The following is a 24,397-nucleotide window of genomic DNA, read 5'->3' on the forward strand; positions in this document are numbered from 1 at the left end:
GAAGGCAATGGCAACCCGCTCCAGTACTCTTGCCTAGAAAATCCCATGGATGGAGGAGCCTGGTAGGCTGCAGTCTATGGGGTTGTGAAGAATCGGACACGACTGAGCGACTTCACGTTCACTTTTCACTTGCATGCATTGGAGAAGGAAATGGCAACCCACTCCAGTGTTCTTGCCTGGAGAATTCCAGGGACGGGGGATCCTGGTGGGCTGCCATCTATGGGGTCGCACAGAGTTGGACATGACTGAAGCGACTTAGCAGCAACAGCAGCAGTCTCATCTTTTTAGCCTGATATCTGTTTATTTACTTATTTTTGCTTGGTATCTTTTTATATTCAGCATTTCTATATTCTTTTGTTGTAAACGTCTCCTCTGTAGATAATACACTGTTGGATCTTTTAAAATGTCCAATTTGACATTTGATGTCTTTTGATTTGTGAGCTTAATTCATGTACATTTATTATAATCTCTATATTAGGACTTGTTTCTGCTTTATTTTCTAGTTTCCATTACTGATATTTTTTTTTTCCTGTTTTAACCTTCTTTACTGTTTATTGAGTGGATGTGATTTTCTTCTGCTGGCTTAAAAGAACACGTTTAATTTTTGTTCGTACAGAGGTTGCCCTTACCTTAAGATACATATTTGTTTATTTATTCTTCCTGACTCATTGAATGTCAATGTCTATTTCCTCTCTCTGACAAGGAAGGTAATTGAACATGCTGTCTCACCTATTTGGACTCTGCTCCCCCATCTCACCCACAATACACACAACAACAGAGGAAACACACACACACACACACACACACACACACACTAGACTAACGTAGCCTAGATCAGATTCTAGTTCTGGTTTCTTATGAACATAATTTTCCCTTTGCTTTTTTTCCTTAACCCTCACTTTTTTTTTTTTTTTTTTGGCTCAACAGTTTTGCTAGGTTCTTTGATCACCCTAATTCCACATTTCTCCACAGTATCTGCTGCGTTTATTTCCTCTTTTTTGAATACTTCCTCTAGCAGTTTTTCAAAATGAGTCTATGTATAGCATAGTTTCTGAGGTTTTGTATGTCAGAAAATATATTTGTTATATCCAGAATATTTTCTCTTACACCCTCACATTTCAATGTCAATTTGGCTGAATATAAAATTCTATGTACAACATTTTAAAAATAGCATTGCTTTTTTATCTTCTTGCATCCTGTTGCTACTGAGAGGTATAAAGTAAATCTGATGCTTGTTTTTTTGTACGTGTGTGGCTTTCTCTCTCTGAAAACATTTCAGAATTTTCTCTTAGTCTTCACTGATTCTACTTCAGATTAACGCATCTAATTTGGAGGGTTACTACGTTTTCTGTTTGGCTTCATATCATAGCCTTCATTTTCTCCCCTTTGTTTTTTTTTTTTTTTCTCCTCTTGTGAAATCCCTTTTATCTAACTGTTGGTATTTTATCTCTCGTATCTCTTAAATATTTCTCCTATTTTTAAAAAATCTCTTTATATTTACTTTACAGCTTCTTAATTCATTCTTTCATTGTATCTATCTTGCTACTTATCCCAACTATTATGTCTTTTGTTTCAACTACTGTATTTTTCATATTTGATATTTCTACTTGATTGTTCTTACATCATGTTACTAATATCCTCCCTGATTGTATTTCTGACAAGCCAATGAACTAGCTTGTGCTGATGGTCCTGTCCTCCAAAATTAACTCTTGGCAAACTACAGAACTGTTGGAGGGGAAAAAACATGGATAGGAAAAACTCACACAAAACAGAACCCTCTGAGAAGACCAAAGGCTCTTTCTGAGCAGGAGTGTGAGCAAGGGGACCCGAGGGGATATATGTCCACAACCTGGGGGAGACAAGGGTAGGTCAGGGGAATTTGTAAACCATCTATGCTCCCCTGGCCCTGCCTGGGGTGCCTCATCACCACAGCGATCGTGGGCAACAGTCCTGTCAGCCTGGTGATGGCAGAGTGAGAGGAGTGAATCTGGGCAGTGCAAGAGGGAAAAAGAGACATACACGCAGCCAATCATTATTCACAGTGGTTGTGTTCTACAAAGCCACTACGAACACTGACTTAGCGAATCCTGGACCTTTGCCCCCAGGGGAAATACAGGGTTGGGTTCCTGTGAGCCTCTGGTCACAACATTTTTATCCAGTGATCAATATAGAGTTTTGTTTTATGTGCGTCTCTGTTCAAAGACACCTAATTTAGAGTACAAGGTTGCCACATTAGCGCTGAACTCATGGCCAACAGCACCGTAACTCATGCTGTAGTGAAGCTTATGTAACACATGGGTCTTTCTCCATAGGACACATAGAGCCTTCTGGCCCTTAGGAACATTAGACAGCACTTCAGCATTGTTATGGGCTAATTATATCCACCAAAATTTATATGTTGAAACCCTAATCCCTGGTGTGACTATATTTGGAGATGAAGGAAGAGTAAAGACCAAAATCTCTGTGAGCAGAAGGTGCTTAGTGACCTCAGACTTTCCTCTGGGTCCGCTTAGCTGGGTAGTTTTATTGGAAAACTCTGGACATCAGTGTCATTCGATCTTTTTCAGTAAGATTATTTGATAAGATTCTTTTTGATATGATGAAACTTTTCCAATATTCTGCCTGAGAATATCATGAATACTCTGTTTTATTTCTGCAAACTAGGTGGGAGAAGAGCCTGGTCACAACATTCAGCAGAAATGTTGTCTTTGATCTCTCTGTTTTTAATTATGCTAAGTTTTCTTCCTTCTCTTTGTCCTTGTGGTTGGTGTCTTTTCTTTTTTTAAGCTTAACGTTATTTTGGGGGGGTTTCAGAAGAGAGTAAAGGCTAACACATGAGTTAAGCTGCTACCCTTAACTAGAAACTGCCCAGCCTCACCATCAGTCCTTCCCTGTTCTCACCTTGAAGGCAGCTCCCAGGTGGCGCTAGTGGTGAAGAACCCACTTGCCAGTTCAGGAGATGGAAGAGACATGGGTTCAATCCCTGGGTCGGGAAGATCCCCTGGCGGAGAGCATGGTAACCCACTCCAGTATTTTTGCCTGGAGAATTCCATGGACAGAGGAACCTGGCGGGCTACGGGCCATAGGGTCGCAAAGGGTGGGACATGATTTAGCATACATGCACCCTACAATCCAGATTTTACCTCCCCAGTCCATTGGCTGGGTTCTGCTGTCACAGTTCATTTGGGACATCTGGGACTGCTTGATTTGTCGATAAAATTCATGAATCGATTGCCCTCTGCCAGCATTTGCTGTAAGCCCCTTCCTGATGCCACCTCTGACCCCTGGGTAGATCTTAGACCTTATCAGAGGTAGGGTATCAGAAACATCACGACCTCCCCTGCTCTGTGTTGCTGTGAATAAACCACATTTTGTGGTTTTAAACCATCTGTGGAGTGGTGCCCAGACGTGTCATCAGAGTGGCCCTGCATCAGGGTGGCCAGCAAGGTGGCAGGTGGCTGGTGGCTCAAACTTGGCTTTGTGGGGCAGTCTCAGAGATCGTGTTCTTTCACTTTTAATATGTCTGGTATAGAATTTTATCTGTTTGTCCTATGTGGCCAGACATTACGAAACTTACTCAGGTGAATCAAACTCACAGCACACAAAGTCACCTCGTTGTTGTCGTTCAGTCTCTTTGTGACTCCATGGACCATAGTCCGCCAGGCTCCTCTGCTCATGGGATTTCCCAGGCAAGGTACCAGAGTGGGTTGCCATTTCCTTCTTCAGAGGGTCTTCCCAACCCAGAGATCAAATCCATGTGTCCTTCATCTCCTGCCTTGGCAGGCAGATTCTGTACCACTGAGCCACCAGGGAAGCCCAAGTCAGCTTACAGAGGGCTTATTTATTAATGCAAGATGGGCTGTGTCTCTTCCCAATAACTGGGCCATTTATATGTGCTATCCAGCATATTCAGTCTCAGATATCAAGCCAGAAAGAAAGCTCACAGTTATTGGATTTCTTCTGTACACAGGACACGCCAGTCACATTTACACATATTACTTCTAGTTAATCCTCATTTCAACCCCATGAGGTGTTATCTCCATTTTAGAGATAAAGAAACCAATAGTCAAAGAGGCTGAATAAATAGCTCAGCTCACAAAGCCAGTGAGAGAGCGGCAAAACCTTCTGGCTGCAATACCTGTGGGCCTCCTCCTCCTTTGACCTGCAGGACCACAGAGTGAGACACAGAGATGAAACGGTCTCATCAGGTTCATGTCACAGCAGAGTTCAGGGAAGGTCTCTTTCATGACCCTCAATCTGAGTCCTGAGAGAAGAGTGTGGATAGATGAGAAGCCAGGTGAGGAGCGTGGACGGTGGGGTCAGCACGTGCACTGGCCCTGTGGTGGGGGACACGTCGGTGAGCTTGAGGAGCCATGTGGCTGTACCTGAGCCAGCACAGGTGAGTTCCACACTGGAGACCGCATAGGAAAGACTGAGATGAAATTGCCAGTCCACAGCCAAGGTCCCCTTGAGCTAGGCTGACCCAGCTGCTGGGATCAGACTGCTTTTAGGAAGAGCAGGGAATCTATCAAAAAAGACTGGAATTTTCCTTCATGCGACACTCTAGAGTGTTCCAGGGTCTCCAATTACCTAAATATGTCTTTCAACCAGGCTTCATTCCTTGCGGTAGATGTCATCTACGGGGGATTATTTAACTGGGCTCTTGTTTTTCCTACAGAGCTGTATTATCTATCAAGTCCTCAGGTTTGACCAGTCACAGGACGAGGAGACCTGTGGTTCCCTACTTGAAAACCCCTTAGAATTGTTATTGTTAAAAACAGAGGCTTGGGCCCCAACCTAAGCTACTGAATCATCATTTTATTTTTTCCCACAGGCTTCACAAGCTATTCTGTAGCTGGTCTGACCACATCTCAGAAAGTCCACACTCTGGGACAAGGTCAGTGGAAGGTCACACAACATCAGCACAAATTTCGAGCAGGGCCAGTGTTTTCTGCCTCTTGGCGGAGATTCCAGCAGGCCAGGAAGTGTATTTTACATATGTATTTTTCAGTACGGAAAAACCCAAACAAACCTGCTGGCCAACCCAATAAATAGATGCCTCGGATGTTTGTTTCTTTTTCTTTCATCAAGACTGTACTCACCTATTGAATCAACTGGCCAGTGAAATTTTCAGTAAAGTGGTAGGGGCAATGCTGAGAAATGGCCAAAGTCCTCAGGAGGCTTTTTAACTATCCATTTCATTAATTCTAAACACATTTTTTTTTTTCACATTTTAACACCTCAGGAATAGGGTTGAAACTAAAAATTGATTGTATCTTATTAAAGTGCAATTGAGAGTGCTTTTTCTTTCAAATGGTGTGTGAATAATGGTGCCGGTTAAAATCAATAATGTCTTCAAACTGATCAAACATAGTAGTTGATAAAGGAATAACATATTTGCCTCAACAGACAGTCAGAGTGAGCTTTGCCCCTGCTGCTCCCTCTACAGGGATAATTCTAAACCTCTGCTTCAGCAGTTCTTTCGACTCATCTATTACAACTCAATTCAAATGCCACCTCCTCCGGGAAGCCTCTGGGTCCCCCAGTCCTGCCAACCAATCCAGACTCCAAGTCCTTCCTCTGGGCTCCCATATTGGCCTCTAACCTATACTTATCACACGGTTACATTTATCCTGTAATTAGTCCACCCCTCCCCCAACCTGCAGAGCAGGCAATGGCACCCCACTCCAGTACTCTTGCCTGGAAAATCCCATGGACAGAGGAGCCTGGTAGGCTGCAGTCCATGGGGTAGCGAAGAGGCGGACACAACTGAGCAACTTCCCTTTCACTTTTCACTTTCATGCATTGGAGAAGGAAATGGCAACCCACTCCAGTGTTCTTGCCTGGAGAATCCCAGGGACGGGGGAGCCTGGTGGGCTGCTGTCTATGAGGTCACAGAGTCGGACATGACTGAAGTGACTTAGCAGCAGCCCCCAACCTGAGCACCTTGAAAACAAAGATGTGTGCACCTCTGTGTTTCTAGCACCTAGCAGAGGGCCTGGTAGGTAGTACAAGTTCAATAAATGTTTGTTGAATGAGTAAGTGATGTAGGGATTGAATAGTTATAGGCACTGTACCATATGTATGCCGCAAGATTGTGGGGAAAAGGCAGAGCGCAGGGCTGGAAAGGCCAGGGAGGGCTTCAGGAAGGGAACGGGTTAGGAGTTATTCTGGCAGGATGGCTGAAGGAATGGCACAGGACTGCAACGAGGAAGGAGAAAGGGGGCCTTTCTCTTTCTCTTCCTTCCTCTTCCTAGTAGATCTCATGATGACTGTCACTTGACTAGACTCCATGTTAGAATTTCAGGAGGCGATGGGCTTTCATTCATCATTATTCTTAATAATGAACTCTGGTTGTTAGAACAATAGAAGCCCTGGTTCAGAGAAAAGAGCAGCTCAACCCTCTGTGAGCTTTCACAGGAAGTCCTGAATGTACAGAGACTTTGCGGTTTAGACCTCAGAGCTTCCTGCCAGAGCTTGACAGGGTTTAACAAGTCTAAGAGGCCGGGAGAAGGCGGGCGGACGGGACCGCAAACAGCACGGAGCCAACATTGCAACCAGGTGCCTTCTCACCATCTATTGCTTTAGAACCTTAACTGTAAACTGTTTTTTTCTTTTTTTTTTTTTCTCCCCCACTTCCCTCAAAGCACAACTAGCATGACTGCCAGCTGAGGGTGGGGACTGACCTTTTAATCATGGTCACTTAAGACCTGGGGTTCGCTTCAACCGAGTTGTGTCTCAGCCTGCCCCTTTTGTATGTTGTCTGACAGGCTCGTGGAACCTCCAGTCTTTACGGATCCCCCTCTTTTCAAGGATGCTTCACCATGAACATGTCTGAAGAACCAAGGAAGTAAAACTGCAAATGAGGTTATGTTTTCTGGTGCTTCTTATTGAAGATTGTGCATAGAGATTTCAATTCCTTATACAAATCTACCAATAGGCCGTGGGTCCAGCTTTGCACCTGGATCCTGGGGAGTGGATGTGAGTTGTTCTGGTGGGGGATTAAGGGGAACTGGTTGAATTGGGAAGGCCAAATTTGGTCGTGCTGTTATACCGCACCAAATAGCCTCTTTCCCATTCAGCACTAGATGACACCTGGGGTCAAGTCAAGGCTTTTATTTCACTGCTACTCCCAATACAGTGAGCAAGTGTCCACCAGGCACATGAGAAAACCGAGTGTCTCAAGCAGGAACTGCTTGTAAGACATGGCCACAGTGACTGCTTGACATCTGACATGGGCACGTGCTCTGAGAGGGAATCTGCGTGCGCTCTGTCACCTAATCCTCATGTGCGCACTTTTATTGTTTTTCCCTTCCTGGTGAAGTGGTGATCGGGGAAGGGGGCCAGAGACTCCAGACGTCAGGTGGCTGCGTCAGACTCCACGTGGCTGCATTAGAAGGCACAGACTGTGGCTCAGGAGGTTGTGGCTCACAGGCTGGGGAGGTGATCGCGGTCTGTCAGAGAGCACCCTTGCTGGAGGATGGAGGTGTGGGCGTGCACACCCGGAGTGCAGAAATTCCACAGTGCCTTTTATGGGAAAGGACCGGTTTTCATCTCTTTTGATGAGAGGAAGAGGACAGCTGCAGCACAGAGTTAGGAGTTTTCTCCGGCATCACAGGGAGGTTTCGTTTGAACGCGAGGCTTGGGGAGGGGAGGGCCTTTTTGCTGGTGAACTTGTGTGCCTGGCGTCGGAGGAAGCCTCTTCTGCTGGGGCTGGACACGGGGGCCAAGAGGCCGGGGACGATGAGCGGGGAGCTGGGAACGATGGCCAGGTACTGGAGGAGTTTGGGACATGCCTGGATTTGCAGGAGCTGAGCCTGGAATCTGGGGAGGCTTCCGGCCTCTTTCCTCAAGGGTTGCTCTCTGTGCTTTTATCTCCAGCTCCTCATCTGCAAGGATCAAAGAAGAATTCTCTAAAGAGTTCTCTTGGCGAAAATCAACATAACAATATTGAATGCACCTCCTGTGTACACCACAGCATGCTAGCTGCTCTGGGGGGGATATGATGAGAAAGCAGAAGCCACCTCTCCTCTCCAGAGATTCCAGGTCTTGAGGAGGGGGACAGGAAGGCCCACCAGCAAGACAGAGACAGCCTAGGGCTTCAGAGAACTCAGGGAGTCATAGGCAAGGAATCCGCTGGAGAACTTGATGCCTGGATCTCCGGGGGACAGAGAGGGCACTCAGACCCCAGCCCTGCCTCAGAGTCATCCCAGGTATCACACCGTAGTGCCACTCAGGGTCAGAGCCCTTATAATAGGATCTGTAGTAGTCAGAGAGGGGCTTCCCTGGTGGCTCAGACGGTAACAAATCTGCCTCTAGTGTGGGAGACTCGGTTCAATCCCTGGGTCAGGAAGATCCCCTGGAGAAGGATATGGCAACCCACTCCAGCATTCCTGCCTAGAGAATCCCACAGACAGAGGAGCCTGGCAGGCTGCCGTCCATGGGGACACGTAGAGTCAGACATGACTGAGTGACTAACACACACAGTCAGAAAGGATGTTATAACCACCTGCCTTCAGATGGGTCTCTGAGATCTACCTTTCACCCACTTCTGTAATTCACCCACATTTTGGAGAGGGGTTGGGATATATATGCAAGGGGCTGTTTAGCCCTTAGAAACATATTAGTTTCTCAGAAATTCATAAGCCAGCCCTATGCTCTTGGACTTGGAAGAAAAATTCGTCCTCTGGTCACTCACCTCTCTGGGATTTTCTGCTTTCTGTGCTAGCAATCCATGAAGACAAGCCTACAACTCAGAGAACTGTAATTTTCCTTTTGCCGTTTTAAAATCACACAGGAAATCTGAGGATGCTCAGGTGCCATAGGCTTGGAGGGCCCTGGTGGCCCCTCTGGCCCTCTTTGGGCTACAAGTTAGGTATTTCCTTCCCTGTGTCCAAAGCCATGCTCACAGTGTTCTCTAGAAAGCTAGAAAGAGGATCCCTCCCCGGGGTGGAAGGCTGCTCACATCAGTACAGGGGTGTATGTTAGGAAACATGCGCCCTCTCTGAGCACCATCCTGTGACTTCAGGTGACAAGTGAAGTGAAAGTTGCTCAGTCGTGTCTGACTCTTTGTGACACCATGGACTACACAGTCCATGAAATTCTTCTGTCCAGAATACTGGAATGGGTAGCTGTTCCCTCCTCCAGGGAATCTTCCTAACCCAGGGATCAAACCCAGGTCTCCCACATTGCAGGCAGATTCTTTACCAGCTGAGCCATCAGGAAAGCCTGAGCAGCCTCCTCCGACTGCTGGAAATCCAGGCCTTGGGTGACTCTGAATGCGAAGACTCAAAACCAAATGCTGGGGTTTTGATGAGGAGCTGCTGCTGCGCTATGAGCACAAAAAGTGAAATGCACAGAAAGGGAAAATAAATCTTCTGTGCCATCTTTGGTGCCTCCAGGAGGCAAAGGTGGTGCCATGAGGCCATGCAGAGGACTTTGAGCCCCAACCCCAGGTCCCAGCTATGGGGCCGTGGGAAAGCCTTTTTCCATCCTTGGACTGCAAGCTGGAGCTGGCCATTTGCTTACTGATAGTCTAGTCACCCGCTGTTTTGTTTATTTGTTTTTAGAACACTTATTCCCCATCTTCTAGGTATTAGGTACCATTGCTAAGTGCCTGCGATGGCTCAGACACAAGCACTCTTCTTGGCCTAAAGTCAACAAGCGGCACAAACCAGGACTGCAAATCACTATGTCAGTCTCTGGTGAGGGCCCAGGGCCGCTAGAGAGATGCAGACAAATAGCCCCACGAGTTCGGGGAGGAAGAGAGGGGTGTGGCCAAGGGGCTGACACCTCAGGTTGGCTTGGACAGACAAGGCAGTCATCAGAGCTCTGTGCAGCCCACCACCAGAGCAGGACTGTGGGCCCCAGCACACCCACGCCCGCAGCTCCAGCCATGGCCCACACTGCTCCACGGCGGCATGGCATCCCTCCAGCCCCAGTATGCTCCTCTCTCACTGCATCTACTGGTTACTCAGCGCTAGGCCAGAACTAGATGAAGCAAACAGCCACCCAGGGCGCAAAACCAAAGGAGGCCCTAACCCCTGGGGCTGTGCAAAGGCAGGGTCAGCCCTGGGAGTGGAGGTCTCCTCAACTTTTGTACCCGGGGATCCTTGTTTACCTTACCCTTGTCCTAACTCAGCCTACTGGCCACAGTCTTTGAGACAAAGCATTTAACCTCACTGAACTTAAACTTCACCTGAATGAATATAATCTGTCTCATATGATCATGCAGAAAGTTGGATGAGATAATGAATATAACACATCAAAATAGGGAGGGAGGTTCAAGAGGGATGGGACATGGGTAAACCTATGGCTGATTCATGTTGATACATGGCAGAAGCCAACACAATACTGTAAAGCAATTGTCCCCCAATTACAAATAAATACATTTTGTAAAAGCATCATATTACAGATTAGGGTCTGGCACAGCCAACCGCTTTGTCAACATGAATTGATCATCATGTTGGTCATTTCAGCCTCATGAAAGAGCGGTTGTTTTGCCACCGGGTGGCATGTGAGGTCCAAGCATGTGATCTTTGACTCTTAAGCAGTGGGGAAGGAGGCTTTGCAGGGGGAATGGGGATGGAAAACTGCCCGAGCGGGGCCAAGAAGTGAGGAAACCATGTGTGCCTATGGGACTAACAAACAGCTCTGGTCCACTGGGGTGGAGGGTGCAGGAGAGAGGGAGGTGGAAGCTTGGGGTCCTGCTGGAGCAGTGGCCAGGGGGAGGCCTGAGGAAAGAAGTCTAAAGTGAGGAAGATAAATCCAAAGGTGGCCCAAGGCCACCACTGCCTGGGGAGATGCAGACCAGGTCTTTGTTTGGGCGGTTGCAGAGGCAGCTGGCCTGGGAGTGCCAGGCCCACTCCAGGGAGAGACCCCACATGGGGGCACCCAGTCCTGCCGTGAATGTGAGCTTGTGCAGAACCTGAGGACCCATCCACCTGGCCTCACGTCCTGCTGATGACTGGACACCCCCTGCTGGACCCGCCTGTAGCATCGCTCCCTAACACCCTCATCCCAGTGTTCACAGAAACATCATTTTCTGAACACACTGCTTTGGGTGGCCTGGATGCTCCTTGAGCCAGCTCCTCACGAGCATAACGTTTTCATTCTTAGTGGGTTGTCAGGACTGATTCAAGCAAGAAACACTCACAACCCCACCACCTCCTCTTGGAACAGTGAATTGGAAAGGGACTAGAAACATCCAGTTTTAGAGCAAGTGTGCTCCTGTGAGTCCCCAGCGTCCTGAAATTTTACCTGTGTTCCTAGGAGACTGGTCCTGAACCCACCTTGGCCACCCCCCTCAGGAGAAGACAAGATGTTGGTTCATAGAAATGGTGTTTTGAAGCTAATCTTTCTGTCCACATAGATACACATGGCTCATTCAAAGCATGTCCACACAGGTTTGCACCGAGTCAGCTTCGGGTGGTGGATTCCAGTGAGGCCAACCTGGACTGAGCTTCTCAAATCTCCCCCATTGTCACCACTGAGAATCTGTTTTTCAAAACTCAAGCTAACCACAAAATGGAACAAACTGTAACCGCCAGTGAAGGCTCTGACGTGCTGAAACTACCCATTTCCAGTTTTTTCTTTCCAGACTCGGTGCCAGCCCCATGAGCTGTTTCCACGGGGATTTCACCCGGGTCTGTGGTGGGGTAGAAGAAGGGGGAGCTTACCATCTCTCCTGCGGCTCTGCTTTTTCCTCCTGCTGACGTAGCAAATGAGTAGTGCCACGAAGATGAGGAAGACGATGCCTCCTAAACAAATGCCGATGATGAGGTACAAATCCAGACCTTCATCTGCAAGAGGAACAGATGCGGCATGGATGGGAGGTCCTGGGAAGAGGGGCCATTTCATTGCTCTGGCCAAGAACTCGAAGACTCCTGCCTCCCATCTTAAGGATGAAAGAGTCTGATGGGACTTCTCAGCCTTACGGAGGCTAAGCTCATGGAGGCTGGTGAACAGGGTCAAGGAGCCCAGGGTCCAAGATAAGCCCTCTCACAAGGCTCCTTCGAGAGCTGTTCTTCTGGACCAGAAATGCCTGATTCTTCGTGAGCCAAGGGTCTGTCCCCTCTCAAGGAGGATGTCACAGAAGTTTTAGATCTGAGAACGAGGTTAGAGAAAACCTAGTGTAATCTCTAGTTTCACGCACAAAGCCCAGATAGGAGGAATGAGTTGCCTGAGGTCACACAGCATCCTTTCCCGAGTGGTTCCTTTAAGCAGCCCCTCATCTTCATGTTTCTGCACTGTTTATCCAGCTTCATCTCTGGTTGCCCTCCTACATCATGACTGCTTTTTCCTCATTCTCATGACCAGGTATTTTCCAAAGACAGGATCCATGTTTCATGTGTCCAGCCCAGCTCTCTAACCTCAAAGCCAGCACCCTCTCCCAGGTTTTCCCTGGCCTGTGAGAGAAACTCAGACACACAGTGAGTTAGCTGCAGCAGTAAACTTGATCTTCAACTCACAGACCTTCAGCTGCTGTAATGCAATGAGGGTAACAATGACTGTGTTAAGAGGAATGGATTTGAGTGCAGGCTTTTCTAGGTAGGAGCTGTGTGACCTTGGGCCAGTGACTTCACCTCTCTGAGCCTGTTGCTGTCTTTGAAAAAATGGAGATAATGAATTTACATTATAGGTGGCTGTTGGAAGCCAATCAGATAATGGATATGAAAGTGCTTTACAAAGTGTGAAACTACACACAAAGATGGGGGCCTGCCCTGGCTACAGTTCTGTGCTCTGGCACTTCTGGGAGCTGTTTCCTGAGAGGGATGCTGGGCCATCTCCCCCTCTGTGAGTCGATAGCAGTCACAGAGTCAGCAGATGGGGGCAGGGGTCAGGGCACTCGTCCATCCTGAGAATGAACAGAGCTTGGCCCAGCATCACAAGGAAACCCTTCTCCAGCCAAACATTCTTGGGAAGAGACTGTTACACATGAAGCCCAGGATGGGCCCCAGGAGCAAGCCAGAGGCTCAGAAACCAAACTAAACAGGTGTTCAGACTGCAGTGGTTTGTTAATCCCTGCTTTTCTTCCTAAGTGTCTCTCTCTTTGACCCATTCTTTGCCTGCCTATTACACAGACTTTTTAGGCTCTGTGGATGAAGGGGCTTCCATTAGAAAAGCAGGCCTAATCCTAACCTGCTGTGAGACTGGACTGGGAAAGGCAGAAGGGCCCTTTAGGTTCTGCCTGCTTGGAGGAAGGGCCAGGGCTATCAGAATCCACCTTGGGCTCAGCCAAGGCCTTCCCAGGGTCTGACCTGGGGGCACTGGGGGCAAGCCTAGGACCAGTTGAGGAACACGGGGCTAAACCATGCAGCCGCCAGCCTGTCTCCTCAGAGTCCTCAGACGGGACAAGTGTGCCCTTATCTGGGCACACTTGGGAATGTAGGTGTGCCTTACACAATCTGTTCGCAGATTTGTCCAGCACAGCCTCTGGGTGCTTTCTGTGGGAAAGGTTCCAGCATGTCTCAGCTGTCATTCAAAGCTATGTCCTCACAGGCACTAAATCCAGCCACACTCTTTTCTGCACTCCCTCTCAGGGATAATATGCCCACGAATTCACGTGGTAGAGTCCTTTTGCGCATCTAAACCCGCTCCCTCCTCCGACTGTTTTGATTTTAAGTACATGCTTATCTATTTTGAGCCAAGTGGTTAACCACGTCCTTGCTCGTCTCTAGGATGATGCGTCCAGGTCCACTTTAGGGTCTTCAAGAGCAACCTTGTCCTCCCCAGGCTTGCCCCAGGTATTCCTCCCATCTCTCTAGTGCCCCTTCCCCAACGTGGCTCCCCCAACTGTGCACCAAAGGGAGGTTCCAGTCTTCGAACCCCAGCTCCCCTCAAAGCCCTTCCTCTCTTCCTCTATCCCTAATGCACACACATTTTCATACTGCTGGGATCGGGTTACAGGAGATGACTGGTTAAATTAGAAATAAACAATGAATAATTTTTTACTATAAGGGTGTCCCATGCAACACTTGGAGCACACTTACGCTGTCATTTTAGGGACTTCCCTGCCGATCCAGTGGTTAAGACTCCTTGCTTCCAATGCAGGAGGTGTGGGGTCGATTCCTGGTTGGGGAACTAAGATCCTGCATGCCATGCAGGGTGACCAAAAAAAAAAAATATTTACACTGGTTTTTTTTTTTAAATTTGCTAAATCTGACAACTCTAATTAAGAGCATCCTGAAAGGGGATAAGAGCTTGTAAAGTCGAGGAGGGGCTGCCTCAAGCACTGTGCCTTAGTGATGGGGGGCATGGAGGGATGGCTGGGAGTCAGAGATTTCACAGGAGGTGACGTGACGCTGGCCTGAGCGTGTGACTTGTGGACTCTAGGATGGTCCCCACTGAGCCCTGCCGCCTGAGATTTCTACCTGTGTGTGACCCCTTCTGATTAAATGTGGGCCGGGCTTACTGAGTGGCTCCTGAATGAGTAGAGAACAGCAGCAGTGAAGGGACCTGAGACCTAGTACGCAAAGACCAAAGGCCCTGGCCTTCATGCTGGGCCCTTACTGTTGCTGTTTCTCAAGCTGCTCTGAGGGAAGGGGCTGCCATAGTGGGAGGCAGCCGAAGGCCCGCCACGAGTGAACTTGGAAGTGGCTCCTCCCCCAGCAGTGCCCATGCCTGGCTGACATGACTGCAGCCCCTGCCGGTACCTTGATGATGGCCTCATGAATGACTCAGCCAGAACCATCAGCTAGGCCAGCCCCAGACTCAACGTCTCACAGAAACCCTGAGATTATTATCTTCAACGCTGTTTGCTGTTTTAAGCCGCTAAATATGGAGTCGTTTGTTACACAACTGATAACTAATCCAAAGTATATATTAAAGTCTTACTTCTGACTTCATACCAGCTCAGGGTTGCTTCCTAGGGTCACTGACCAGCCAAAATTGCTATAGAAATTAAGGAAATATGGCCAGATCGCTGTTTTGTTTTGTACTCGGCTTCTTTTCAGGGGATTGACCAGGCAGCACTGGAAAGATAATCGTGGAGTATCAGATGAGTAGACTTTTGGGGATCACGGGGCTTATCTTCTTTGTGGCCCGGGAGGCTGAAGCCCAGAAAGAGGAAGGAACTCTGTCCAGGCCATCCCGGTATATTTAGACCAAAACTAGAAGTCCAGACCCCAGTCTCCCAGGCCAGAGCAGGCCATCTTTCAAAAATTACTTTTGGGGTCATGTCAAGTTGGGGACCAGGAAAGAACTTAGACTCTTGAAATTTCAGAACTTTCTGTGCTGAGCTGTCTGCTCTGAGGCAGTAAGAGCATTGCCCACCTGGGTTCATACTCCTCCCTGGCCTCAAGCTTTTCCTCTCTCCAAGTCCTTCACTTCCTGGGTTTCTAGAAAGAGTCCTTCTGCTCCCGCCTCTGATAGGAGGTGCTGACCATCGCCCCTCCAGAAAGGAATCTTTCTTGCTCCCTTCTCCATCATTGTCCTGGGGTCACAGTCATGGTCCCTGACTAATTCAAAGCCTGTGGGCAAGTCATTTTGCCTCTCTGGAAAGGGACCGTCTATATGAGATAACCATTTCAGCTCCTTTTATCTCTTCAACTCAGCAATTCTTTCTCCTAGAAGAGCACCTTTTTAATTTCCTGAGGTTAGACCATGCTCTGAGAGAAGAATCCCAAGATGGGTAAATATGGAACACTACACCCTCTCTCCTCTAAGCCTTCCCTTGCAGATTTCCAGGAGAAAGAGGGATGTTTTCAGTTCTCATCCTGAGCCAAAGCAGCCTCCCAGGCCAAGCACCCATGCCCTGGAGCAGTCCTTGCCTGTTCGGCCTTAAAGACTGGATTGTGACATGAACTTGTGGTGCCTGAGCAGTGCCCACCACGCACCTGGACACACGACGACCTCCGTGATGACTTTCTTATCGACATGGTTACTCGCCTCGCACATGAATGTTTTATTCCACTTGCTGTTCCACACGTAGGTGATGAGCCTCCGATGACCTTGTTTGACACTGCTCGAATTTAAATACAGTTGTAATTTAGGATCACTTCCATTTTCTACCTTGCAGCTCACAGTTCTGTTGGTACAGATCCAGTTAATTTCAGGTCCTGAGAGCATCTCTGAAAAGAAAAGAAAGATCCAACTCAAGTCAGGCAACTTACTTATTGTAAAAGATATACCTATTTAGAGCGGGAAAATGGAGTTAGTTGGGGACCAGGAAACAATTTCAAAGATCCCTAGCAATTTTTAAAATATCATTTCTATTTTATGTTATTTATACAGCACATTCAGAATAAATTTATTTCTGATATTTATAGATATATCAGTAAAATATACATCATATTCTCAGATGGTAAAGTGTCTACTGCAATGTGGGAGACCCGGGTTTGATCCCTGGGTTGGGAAGCTCTTCTAGAGAAGAAAGTGGCAACCCACTCCAGTACTCTTGCCTAGAAAATTCCACGGATGGAGGAACCTGGTGGGCTACAGTCCATGGGGTCGCAAAGAGTCGGACATAACTGAATGACTTCACTTTCTTTCTTTCTTTATATCTTAAAATGCTTTCACGTCTATGATATCATCCTAACAAACAGAGAAGCTGATGTTTTTCTTCCTGTTTATAGATGAAGTACCCAAGGGTCTGGGAGGGTTAAATGGTTGGTCCAAGGGTACCATCTAATTAGTGGTACCACCCACTAATAAATGGCAAATCAGGAGAGGAGCTCACCCTCCCAAATTCAAGTTCAGTCATACAGTTAAGAGATTTACCATGTCATGATCCCCACATGGCACAGGAGTCTGTGGGGGATGGAGGGTTGGGAGAAATGCTTTAAGAGCAAATGGGAACCTGACCCTGGAGTAACCGGCACATGTATAGCCTGGGGCCTTGGTCACAAATGGAAACTCCCTCCTCCTTCCCCCGGCAGATCCTGGAAACAGCGGTGCTGTTCAAGCTCTGGACAGACAGAGCCCCTTCATCCTCCCAGAGCTGCTGGGCCACTCCCCGCACCTTACTGGTCCTCACCCATAGATAAGGATAAGAAAGACGTTCCCCACCTGCACAGCAAGAATGACAGGTGACAAAGGCCTGGCACATGGGTAGGCTCTGCCAATACTGGTGGTGGGGCTTCCCAGGTGGCACAGTGGTAAAGAACCCACCTGCCAATGCAGGAGGCACAAGAGGCGGGGGTTCGATCCCTGGGTCGGGAAGATCCCCTGAAGTAGGAAGTGGCACCCCACTCTAGTATTCTTGCCTGGAAAATTCCATGGACAGAGGCGACTGGTGGGCTTCAGTCCATGGGGTTGCGAAGAGTTGGACACGACTGAGCAGCTGAGCACACACAGTCTTGGTGGTAGCTGTTGTCATCACACAGGCCCTGCCTTTCCTTTCCTGACAAGATAATATTCGAAGGCTGTGTCATGAAAGAAAAAGCCCTGGCCTTGGTGTCATGTGGACCAGGTTTAAATCGTACTCCGCCTCCTGTGAGCTGTGACCAAATTCTGCCCTTTCTCTCACCCCGCTTTCCCTTTCTTTCCTCAGATTTGCCACCTTCCTCTCTCAGCATCCTTCCATTCATCATGCAGATGGATACCTTTTTTTTAAAAATGATTTCCTCCCTCCCTGACTCTTAGACAATCATATCTTCCCCATGAACTTTCTCACCAAATTTCATTTCTGTCCCAGAATGTAGGTATGCAGAAATTAAGTGTTTTCCCATCCAGAGATTCAGTGTGACCCCTAATGAAGAGGATGGAAAAACATCCCCGTACACCAAGTCAGGGTCAGTGCATGCTCTAGGGGTTGAGTTGAGGAGTTTTTGTGTTTTCAAAATGGAAATACTCTTTTTTTTTTTCTATTTATAAATCTACATGTTGTTGTACAGTTGAAAACAACACAATATTGTAAAGCAATTATCCTCCAATTAAAAATACAAGTAGAAAAACATACAAGTAAATCACATCACTGTAAAAATCGATAAAATGTCAAAAAAGTTTCAATAAGATTAAAAATCACTTGCAATTCTATTACGCAGCGTCAATAATTATTAATGTTTCAATGCATCTGACAAATGTTTTCTTGCATGCATACCATATATAAATAATGTTCTAAAAAATAAAATTGGATCATATGAACTTTTAGTCTGCCTTTTTCCCTTTACTGATCTATTATGAAATTCTTTACTTTATGAACACTAATAAATATACATCTCCACCATCTTTTTAAATGATATATTGTTGATTTTTACGGCTTCCCTGGTGGCTCAGTGGTAAAGAATCTTCCTGTCAATGCAGGAGACGCAAGCTCCATCTCCGGGTCAAGAAGATCCCGTGGAGGAGGAAATGGCAACCCGCTCCAGTATTCTTGCTGGGAAAATCCCATGGACAGAGGAGCCTAGCAGCCCATGGGATCACAGAGTCGGAACGGACTGAGTGAATGAGTACCCATGCATTCTTGATTTAATCAGTAAGTTTCTAACTGCTGGGGACTTTAAGATCCTTTCCAGTATTTCACTGACATGAACCACCCAGCGATGTGCAGCCACTTGAAAGCATATCTTTGTATACATGCTTTCTGTAAGACAGCTGTGTACAAGAGGCATGATTGTATCGAGTGAGGGCACATCTCACAGATGAGCGCTCTCTGATTCCAGGTTGCTAGGACGAACTCCTTCTCCACTAATGTCTGCTTCTAAGGGGACTTCCTCAGCTCATGGCAGCAGCCACCTCGTTAAGGAGTTGTGGGTACCAAGGCTGGAAACAGAGAAGCTTGAAGGAACAAAGAGACGGAGAGAGCTCTAGCACTGAGGAGACAGGTACTGTGTCCCAGGGGCCTGAGGCACCTATGGTTAGCTGTTTCCCTGAATCCTTGTCCCACAAATACCCCATAGGGTTATAATTATGAAAATCAGACTCAGAGCAGATAGAGAATTTGCCCAAGGCCATGTGGCAAGAAATGATGACTGGATCACAAATGGACATGCTGTGTAACATTTACACACACACACAACACGATGGCAGTTGTGTCATGGAAAGATCTCTGTCTTTTGGCAAAAGAGTGAGAATTTATTTTTGAGGTTGTGAAAACATTCTAAAATTGATTGTCAGTTTGGTTGTACAACTCTGTAAATACGCTACAAGCCATAGAATCATGTACTTTATATGGTGAATTTTACGGTATGTGCATTATATTTCAATAAAGCCAATGGGGTAGGGGTGGGTCGGGGCAGGGTGAGGGCAGAATGTCACCATCCTTGCTGAAACGAGCCTTGGGTTTGGATCCTGACTTTGCTCCCGTCAGACCACTACCTGTTTCCTCATAGTTGATAAGGGAATAACTACCTCTCAGGATTGCTGGGATCCTTAAGTAAGAGCATGTAGCAAAGCGCGTAGCACATCACCAGTAGCCATTATCACCCAGGCAACAGTAAATGATACATGGATGTGAAGCTCAAGTTTGAAACAGGATACTTGGCCAAAGTTATGACATCTGTGGTTCCCAGAGCCCACAACAGAGGCCCGTTCTGGCTGCATCTATCTCACCCCATTTCTGAGCTGTAGTCTGTATTCTGGTGCCGGACTAGGTGTGGAAAGTTGTCATCTGCAGGGGGGCTGCCAATGTCTGTGACTGTTGTGGGTGGGGGCTGCTACCAGATCCCCGTGCTCAAGAACAGGGCTGGAGGGTGACTTTACGCAGGAGGAGGGGCCCCTTCCTTTGGCTGCATTTCCTGTGTCAAGCACAGAAATGCTTATTTGCTCACTGAATCTCTGGCTTGTGTTCAGGCTCAGGTTCCTATCTTCTTCTCCAAGCAAAGTTCAGCTTCTACTGTTATACATGCCCTGCCAAGTGACCCCTGGACTTGCAACTTCAATGTCAATTCAATTCTACTTTCTCGTCCCTCTCTCTCGAACTCAAGCCACTTTGTCCATCCTTTTTCCACACATGACCCTCAGTGTAAGCATGCTTCAGGGATTTTATAGGCACCCTTTGGTCTAGGCCTCCGATGAGGGAGACCTGGGTTCGGTCCCTGGGTCGGGAAGATCCTCTGGAGAAGGAAATGGTAACCCACTCCAGTATTCCTGCCTGGAGAATCCCATGGACAGAGAAGCCTGGTAGGCTACAGTCCACGGGGTCGCAAAGAGTAGGACACGACTGAGCGACTTCACTTGGTCTAGGCCACTGGTTATCAGCTTCAGCTGTGCTTTAAAATCACCTGGGGAGTTTAGCGCCTACAATGCCCAGGCCCTGAGCCACGAAACTCTGATTTAATTGGTCTGGGATGGGACTTAGTACTGGTAAATTTTACTGTACCTCAGCTGATTCCAATATGAAGCCTGAATTAAGACTCACCAACCAGCCCCTTCCTGCTTCCCCCGGATTAAAGCAGCAGCTCCCTGCCTAGTCTTCCATCTTTCATCTTCCATAGCTACTACTGCTCTCCCGGTACACGCATAGACATACAGAGCCACACCTTGTGTATTTTCTACAGACACCAGCAAGAATACCTTCTACCTTTGATCATGCTGATGTTGAGCAGATTAGAAACTATTCATCCTTTAATGCGTTATTTCCAGCCCTTTCCTGCCTTACCACCACTCCTTCAGGACATCCGGGCTTGAAATTGTCTCTCTGGACAGAAGACCCACTGCCCTTCAATCAGCCTCCCCTTCCTAGCCTCATAGCTTATCCTTCATCATCCACCTGAAATGGTCACCTTTCCCCCCTTCTGCCCACTGATTCCCCTCCTCCTAAATAATGCCATGTCAATCTAGATCCTTCACTCAAATCAGCATCCCCACCACCTCTGGAGAGGTGAAGTGTGTAGACGTGAGGGTCTATTAGCTGTGGCGTCTATCTGTCTCTCCCACAAGACTGGACCTTGCATCAAGGCAGGAGGAATGCGTTCGGTTTCCCCTAGGGCTCCCCAAGGCCAACGTCTGGGCTGGGGACCTTGCATAAATGCTACTCTTTGGCTTGCTAAATAGCACCCATTTTGCGATGGAGGAATTTAGGGGTCAAAGACTTACCTTGAATCTTTAAATCAAATTTTTTCTTCAGTAGGTTTACTCCATTGGAATCATATACCTCTACCTTATAGAGATCACTATCGTTTCTCATCAGAGCTTTAATTTTCAGAGTTCCATTTGTAAACATATCGTATTTGTCCGTTGGCTTGTAAAGTGGCGTATCTTTCTTTATTCGTGTAATCTTGTTTCTGCCCTTGTGCCATTGTATATCTGCCACTATGTCACTTCTCGGAAAACCAGGAATGTCCAGGTTGAGGTCATGATCCAGGGCACCCCAGACGACAGTGCTTTCAGGGTCTTCACCTACAAAAAGCAAGACAGGTGCTGAGGTGCCTTGCTCCCAAGGAAAAGCAGGGCTGTGCCCTTTCTGACTTTTAAGCTCAGTTCAGGGTCTCCAACGAAGCTGCTAACAGTGAGAGTGAAGACCCTCACACCAACTTACCTTTGGTGGGAACAGTGAAAATCAGAAGGAAGCTGGCTAAGAGTTCACATGCGAGGTTCATCTTTGGGGATCGTTTCCTTCTGTGATTCTGTGTTCTTCTTGCAAAAGGAACTCAAGTTAACATCAGTGGAATCCACCCCCTGTGAGCTTAACCACGTGCCTCTCTCTTTTGCTTCTTTAGGTAACAGAAAACAGACGTACACACACACACACACATACAAGCGTATACAATTCAGAAAACCAACCTGGCTGATGTAGTTCTTTGCCAAAGCAGGTATATGTGTGAGTGTGTCTTCTTATCACGTTTTAATCCTCGCAGCAGCCTTGGGTGGGTTTTATTATGCTCATCGAAGAGAAGAGGAACTGATAAGACTATGTAAGCCACTCAGAATCACCCTTCAGTTAACAAAGTGCCAGATGCAACCTTATGGCCCGTCTTCTATGCCCTCTACTGCAGTATATATGAAAAAGTATTACTATTGAAATAGGTCAGTTATTCCTATCAATCAATAAGACACACGAAATTTGGTTTTTAAAATCAACAAAGAATACAAACAAGCAATTTATGAAAGAAGTACATTATAGAAAAAATGTCAGTAAATGTATGAGAAGGCATCTAAAGCTACAGATATATATAATAGCTATTATATATATATATAAGTCATAAAACACCATCTTCACATTCAAATTGGTGAAATTAGAAACGATAGTGATTGACATTATTGACAGGAATGTTGGGAGAAGCAGGCACCTTCGTATAATACTTGAGGGAGTATAAAGTATACTTCCCATGGATGGGATTTGGCAGTTTCCACTAAACTTTAAAATATATATATATATATTTAACCTAGTAATTTTAATTTGAGAAATCTATCCTTCAAAAACGCTTGAATAAGTGTGTAAAAATTCTGTCCAAGGATATTTGTTATAGCTTTTTTGGTGCTAAAAATTTTCAAACAACTGAAATTGTGGTATATTCATATGATGAAATATTGGTTGAGGTAAACTAGAATGAAGCAGCCCTAAGAGCATATTATACATTATGTTGTACTGCGTTATGCTATAATAGTGCAGACATAGGAAGAAATCTGTAAAGACTCATGCCAAACTTTTCACAGCACATCCCTTTCAGGACTTGGATGTGGAGGAGGCAAAAAGGAAACTTTCACTATTTTATCAACTTCGGTGAAATTAGAAATTTTCATAATGAACATATTCATTCTGTAATAACAAGGGTTTTTAATAAAGGGTGCTTAGGACGCATCTGTTCCAAAGCATATGCAGATCCTGAGAAACAATTTGCCTCTAGCCCCCTTACCTATAAGTGGCTCACCCACTAGCCAGCTGCCAACCACAGCCTCCCAAGTCCTGGTCCAGGCGACATGGTGATGGCCATGTGGCTCCCTGCTTTGGCCTTTCTGATAATTTTCCTAAGCTCTCATGGGACATATGGAGAGCAGATGTCTGTTCTCTCTGAAATATTAATCAATCCTACTCCTCTCACATCTCATTTAATTCTTTTTTTTTTACCTTGAAACTTTAATTTTTTTTTTATTTTGTGTTGGGGTATAGCCGATTAACAATGTCATGATAGTTTCAGGTGAATAGCAAAGGGACTCAGCTATACATATGCATGTATCCATTCTCCCCCAGGCTCCCCTCCCATCCAGGCTGCCACATAACACTGGCATCTCACTTAATTCTGGATGTTGAAGGAGCATGACTTCAAGGACAGAAACTGGAAAAGAAAAGGATCGGTAAATCTGTGTAAAATTTGAAACCTTTGTACATGAAAAGCCCTGAGAAACGTAAAAGGCCAAGTACTGAAAGGGGCAAATTATTTGCATGATATATAACCTTGAAATTAAATTTTTCATGTAAATGGAGAGAGAAAAGATAGACACCTTGATATTAAACTGGGTCAAGGTCATCGAAGGACAATTCACCAGAAAAGAAGCACGATTGAATAAACCTATGAAAATGGAGCAGACTTATTAATAAGCAAAGAAATGTAAATGTCAACATAGAGGTATTTTCATCTTTTATTTAAAAATGAAAATATACAGTGTTGATGATGGGGAAAACAGATATTTTTGAATATGGACAGTAGAAACACAAGCAGGTGTAGAGTTTCTGGTGGACAATTTCTCAGCATGAATTAGAAGCATCAAAAATATTCGTATTTTGACCTAGCAAATCCACAAGAATGATTTTATTTTAAGGAAATAATGAAAGACGTACAAGACTTGGCTAAAATTTATACCTTGTAGAATTGTTTATAACTCCAAATTGCAGATGATTTAAATATTTGAAAGGAGGAAATCTGTTAAATCATGATATGAACTAACTGAACAGGGGGAGAAAAAGGTCACAATAAACAATATAATCCTATTTTTGTTTCTTAAAAAGTGTGGTGTGTTGTTTGTGTATCTTTTGGAAGAATACTCATTAGGGTGTTGGTCTCTGAGTGGTGGGATAATGCCTATTGTTCTGTTGCTCTTGGTTGTTGTTGCTATTCTGACATTTCTAAATTGAATATAAATTGCTTTTCAAGTGATCTCTTTTTCATTATAAGTAGACCTCCCAGGACTGAAGATGGGTGCAGTTCCTGCCCTTGTGTGTGTGAGCTTCCGGGGAAAATCCACCGATGACTCATTCCAAATTTTCCATCTCCATCCTCACTGCCCTCTGGGAGCTCTCTTGCTTTATCTTCACTGACTCTTCTTATCTAAACTAATATTCCTGGGGAAAGAGTTGAAGAGAGTAAGAAGCAGGTGAAGGAGTGGAAGACGTTTTCACAGATCTATCCCTGGCTAGCAAAATACCTTCAGTCCCTGCTCCTGCCGTCCCTGCGCTGTGTCAAGGGAAAGCTCTCGAGAGAGAATCAGATTCTGTTAACACTTTGGCAGTTCACACCCAACCGAACGTGCTGAATTGTCAGATTTTAGAGCAGCAGGAAATTCAGGAAGTGATCTGATC

At 46.2% G+C, this 24,397-nt stretch overlaps 1 protein-coding gene across 1 annotated transcript; it reads right to left on the minus strand.

Annotated features, from left to right (window-relative positions):
• Nucleotides 1–7,559: 7,559 nt before the first annotated feature.
• Nucleotides 7,560–21,479, minus strand: CD2 (CD2 molecule). Its single transcript, XM_068965902.1, has 5 exons — nt 21,419–21,479; nt 20,977–21,279; nt 15,837–16,070; nt 11,679–11,801; nt 7,560–7,889 (listed from the first exon to the last, which is right to left on the minus strand). Exons 1-5 carry the CDS (start codon nt 21,477–21,479, stop codon nt 7,594–7,596), a joined length of 1,017 nt encoding a protein of 338 aa, XP_068822003.1. The 3' UTR covers nt 7,560–7,593.
• Between the last annotated feature and the right edge of the window lie 2,918 nt (nt 21,480–24,397).

Source organism: Capricornis sumatraensis, chromosome 2 (assembly GCF_032405125.1).
Source record: "Capricornis sumatraensis isolate serow.1 chromosome 2, serow.2, whole genome shotgun sequence".
NCBI classification, from domain to species: domain Eukaryota; kingdom Metazoa; phylum Chordata; class Mammalia; order Artiodactyla; family Bovidae; genus Capricornis; species Capricornis sumatraensis.

Coding starts and splice junctions, on each gene's coding strand:
- CD2 (XM_068965902.1), bottom strand. CDS start 21,479: ATGAACCTCGCATGTGAACTCTTAGCCAGCTTCCTTCTGATTTTCACT. Junction 11,802..15,836: donor GGAGGTCGTCGTGTGTCCAG/GTGCGTGGTGGG, acceptor TTCCTCTTGCAG/ATGAAGGTCTGGATTTGTAC. Junction 7,890..11,678: donor GCAGAGCCGCAGGAGAGATG/GTAAGCTCCCCC, acceptor TGATCCTTGCAG/ATGAGGAGCTGGAGATAAAA.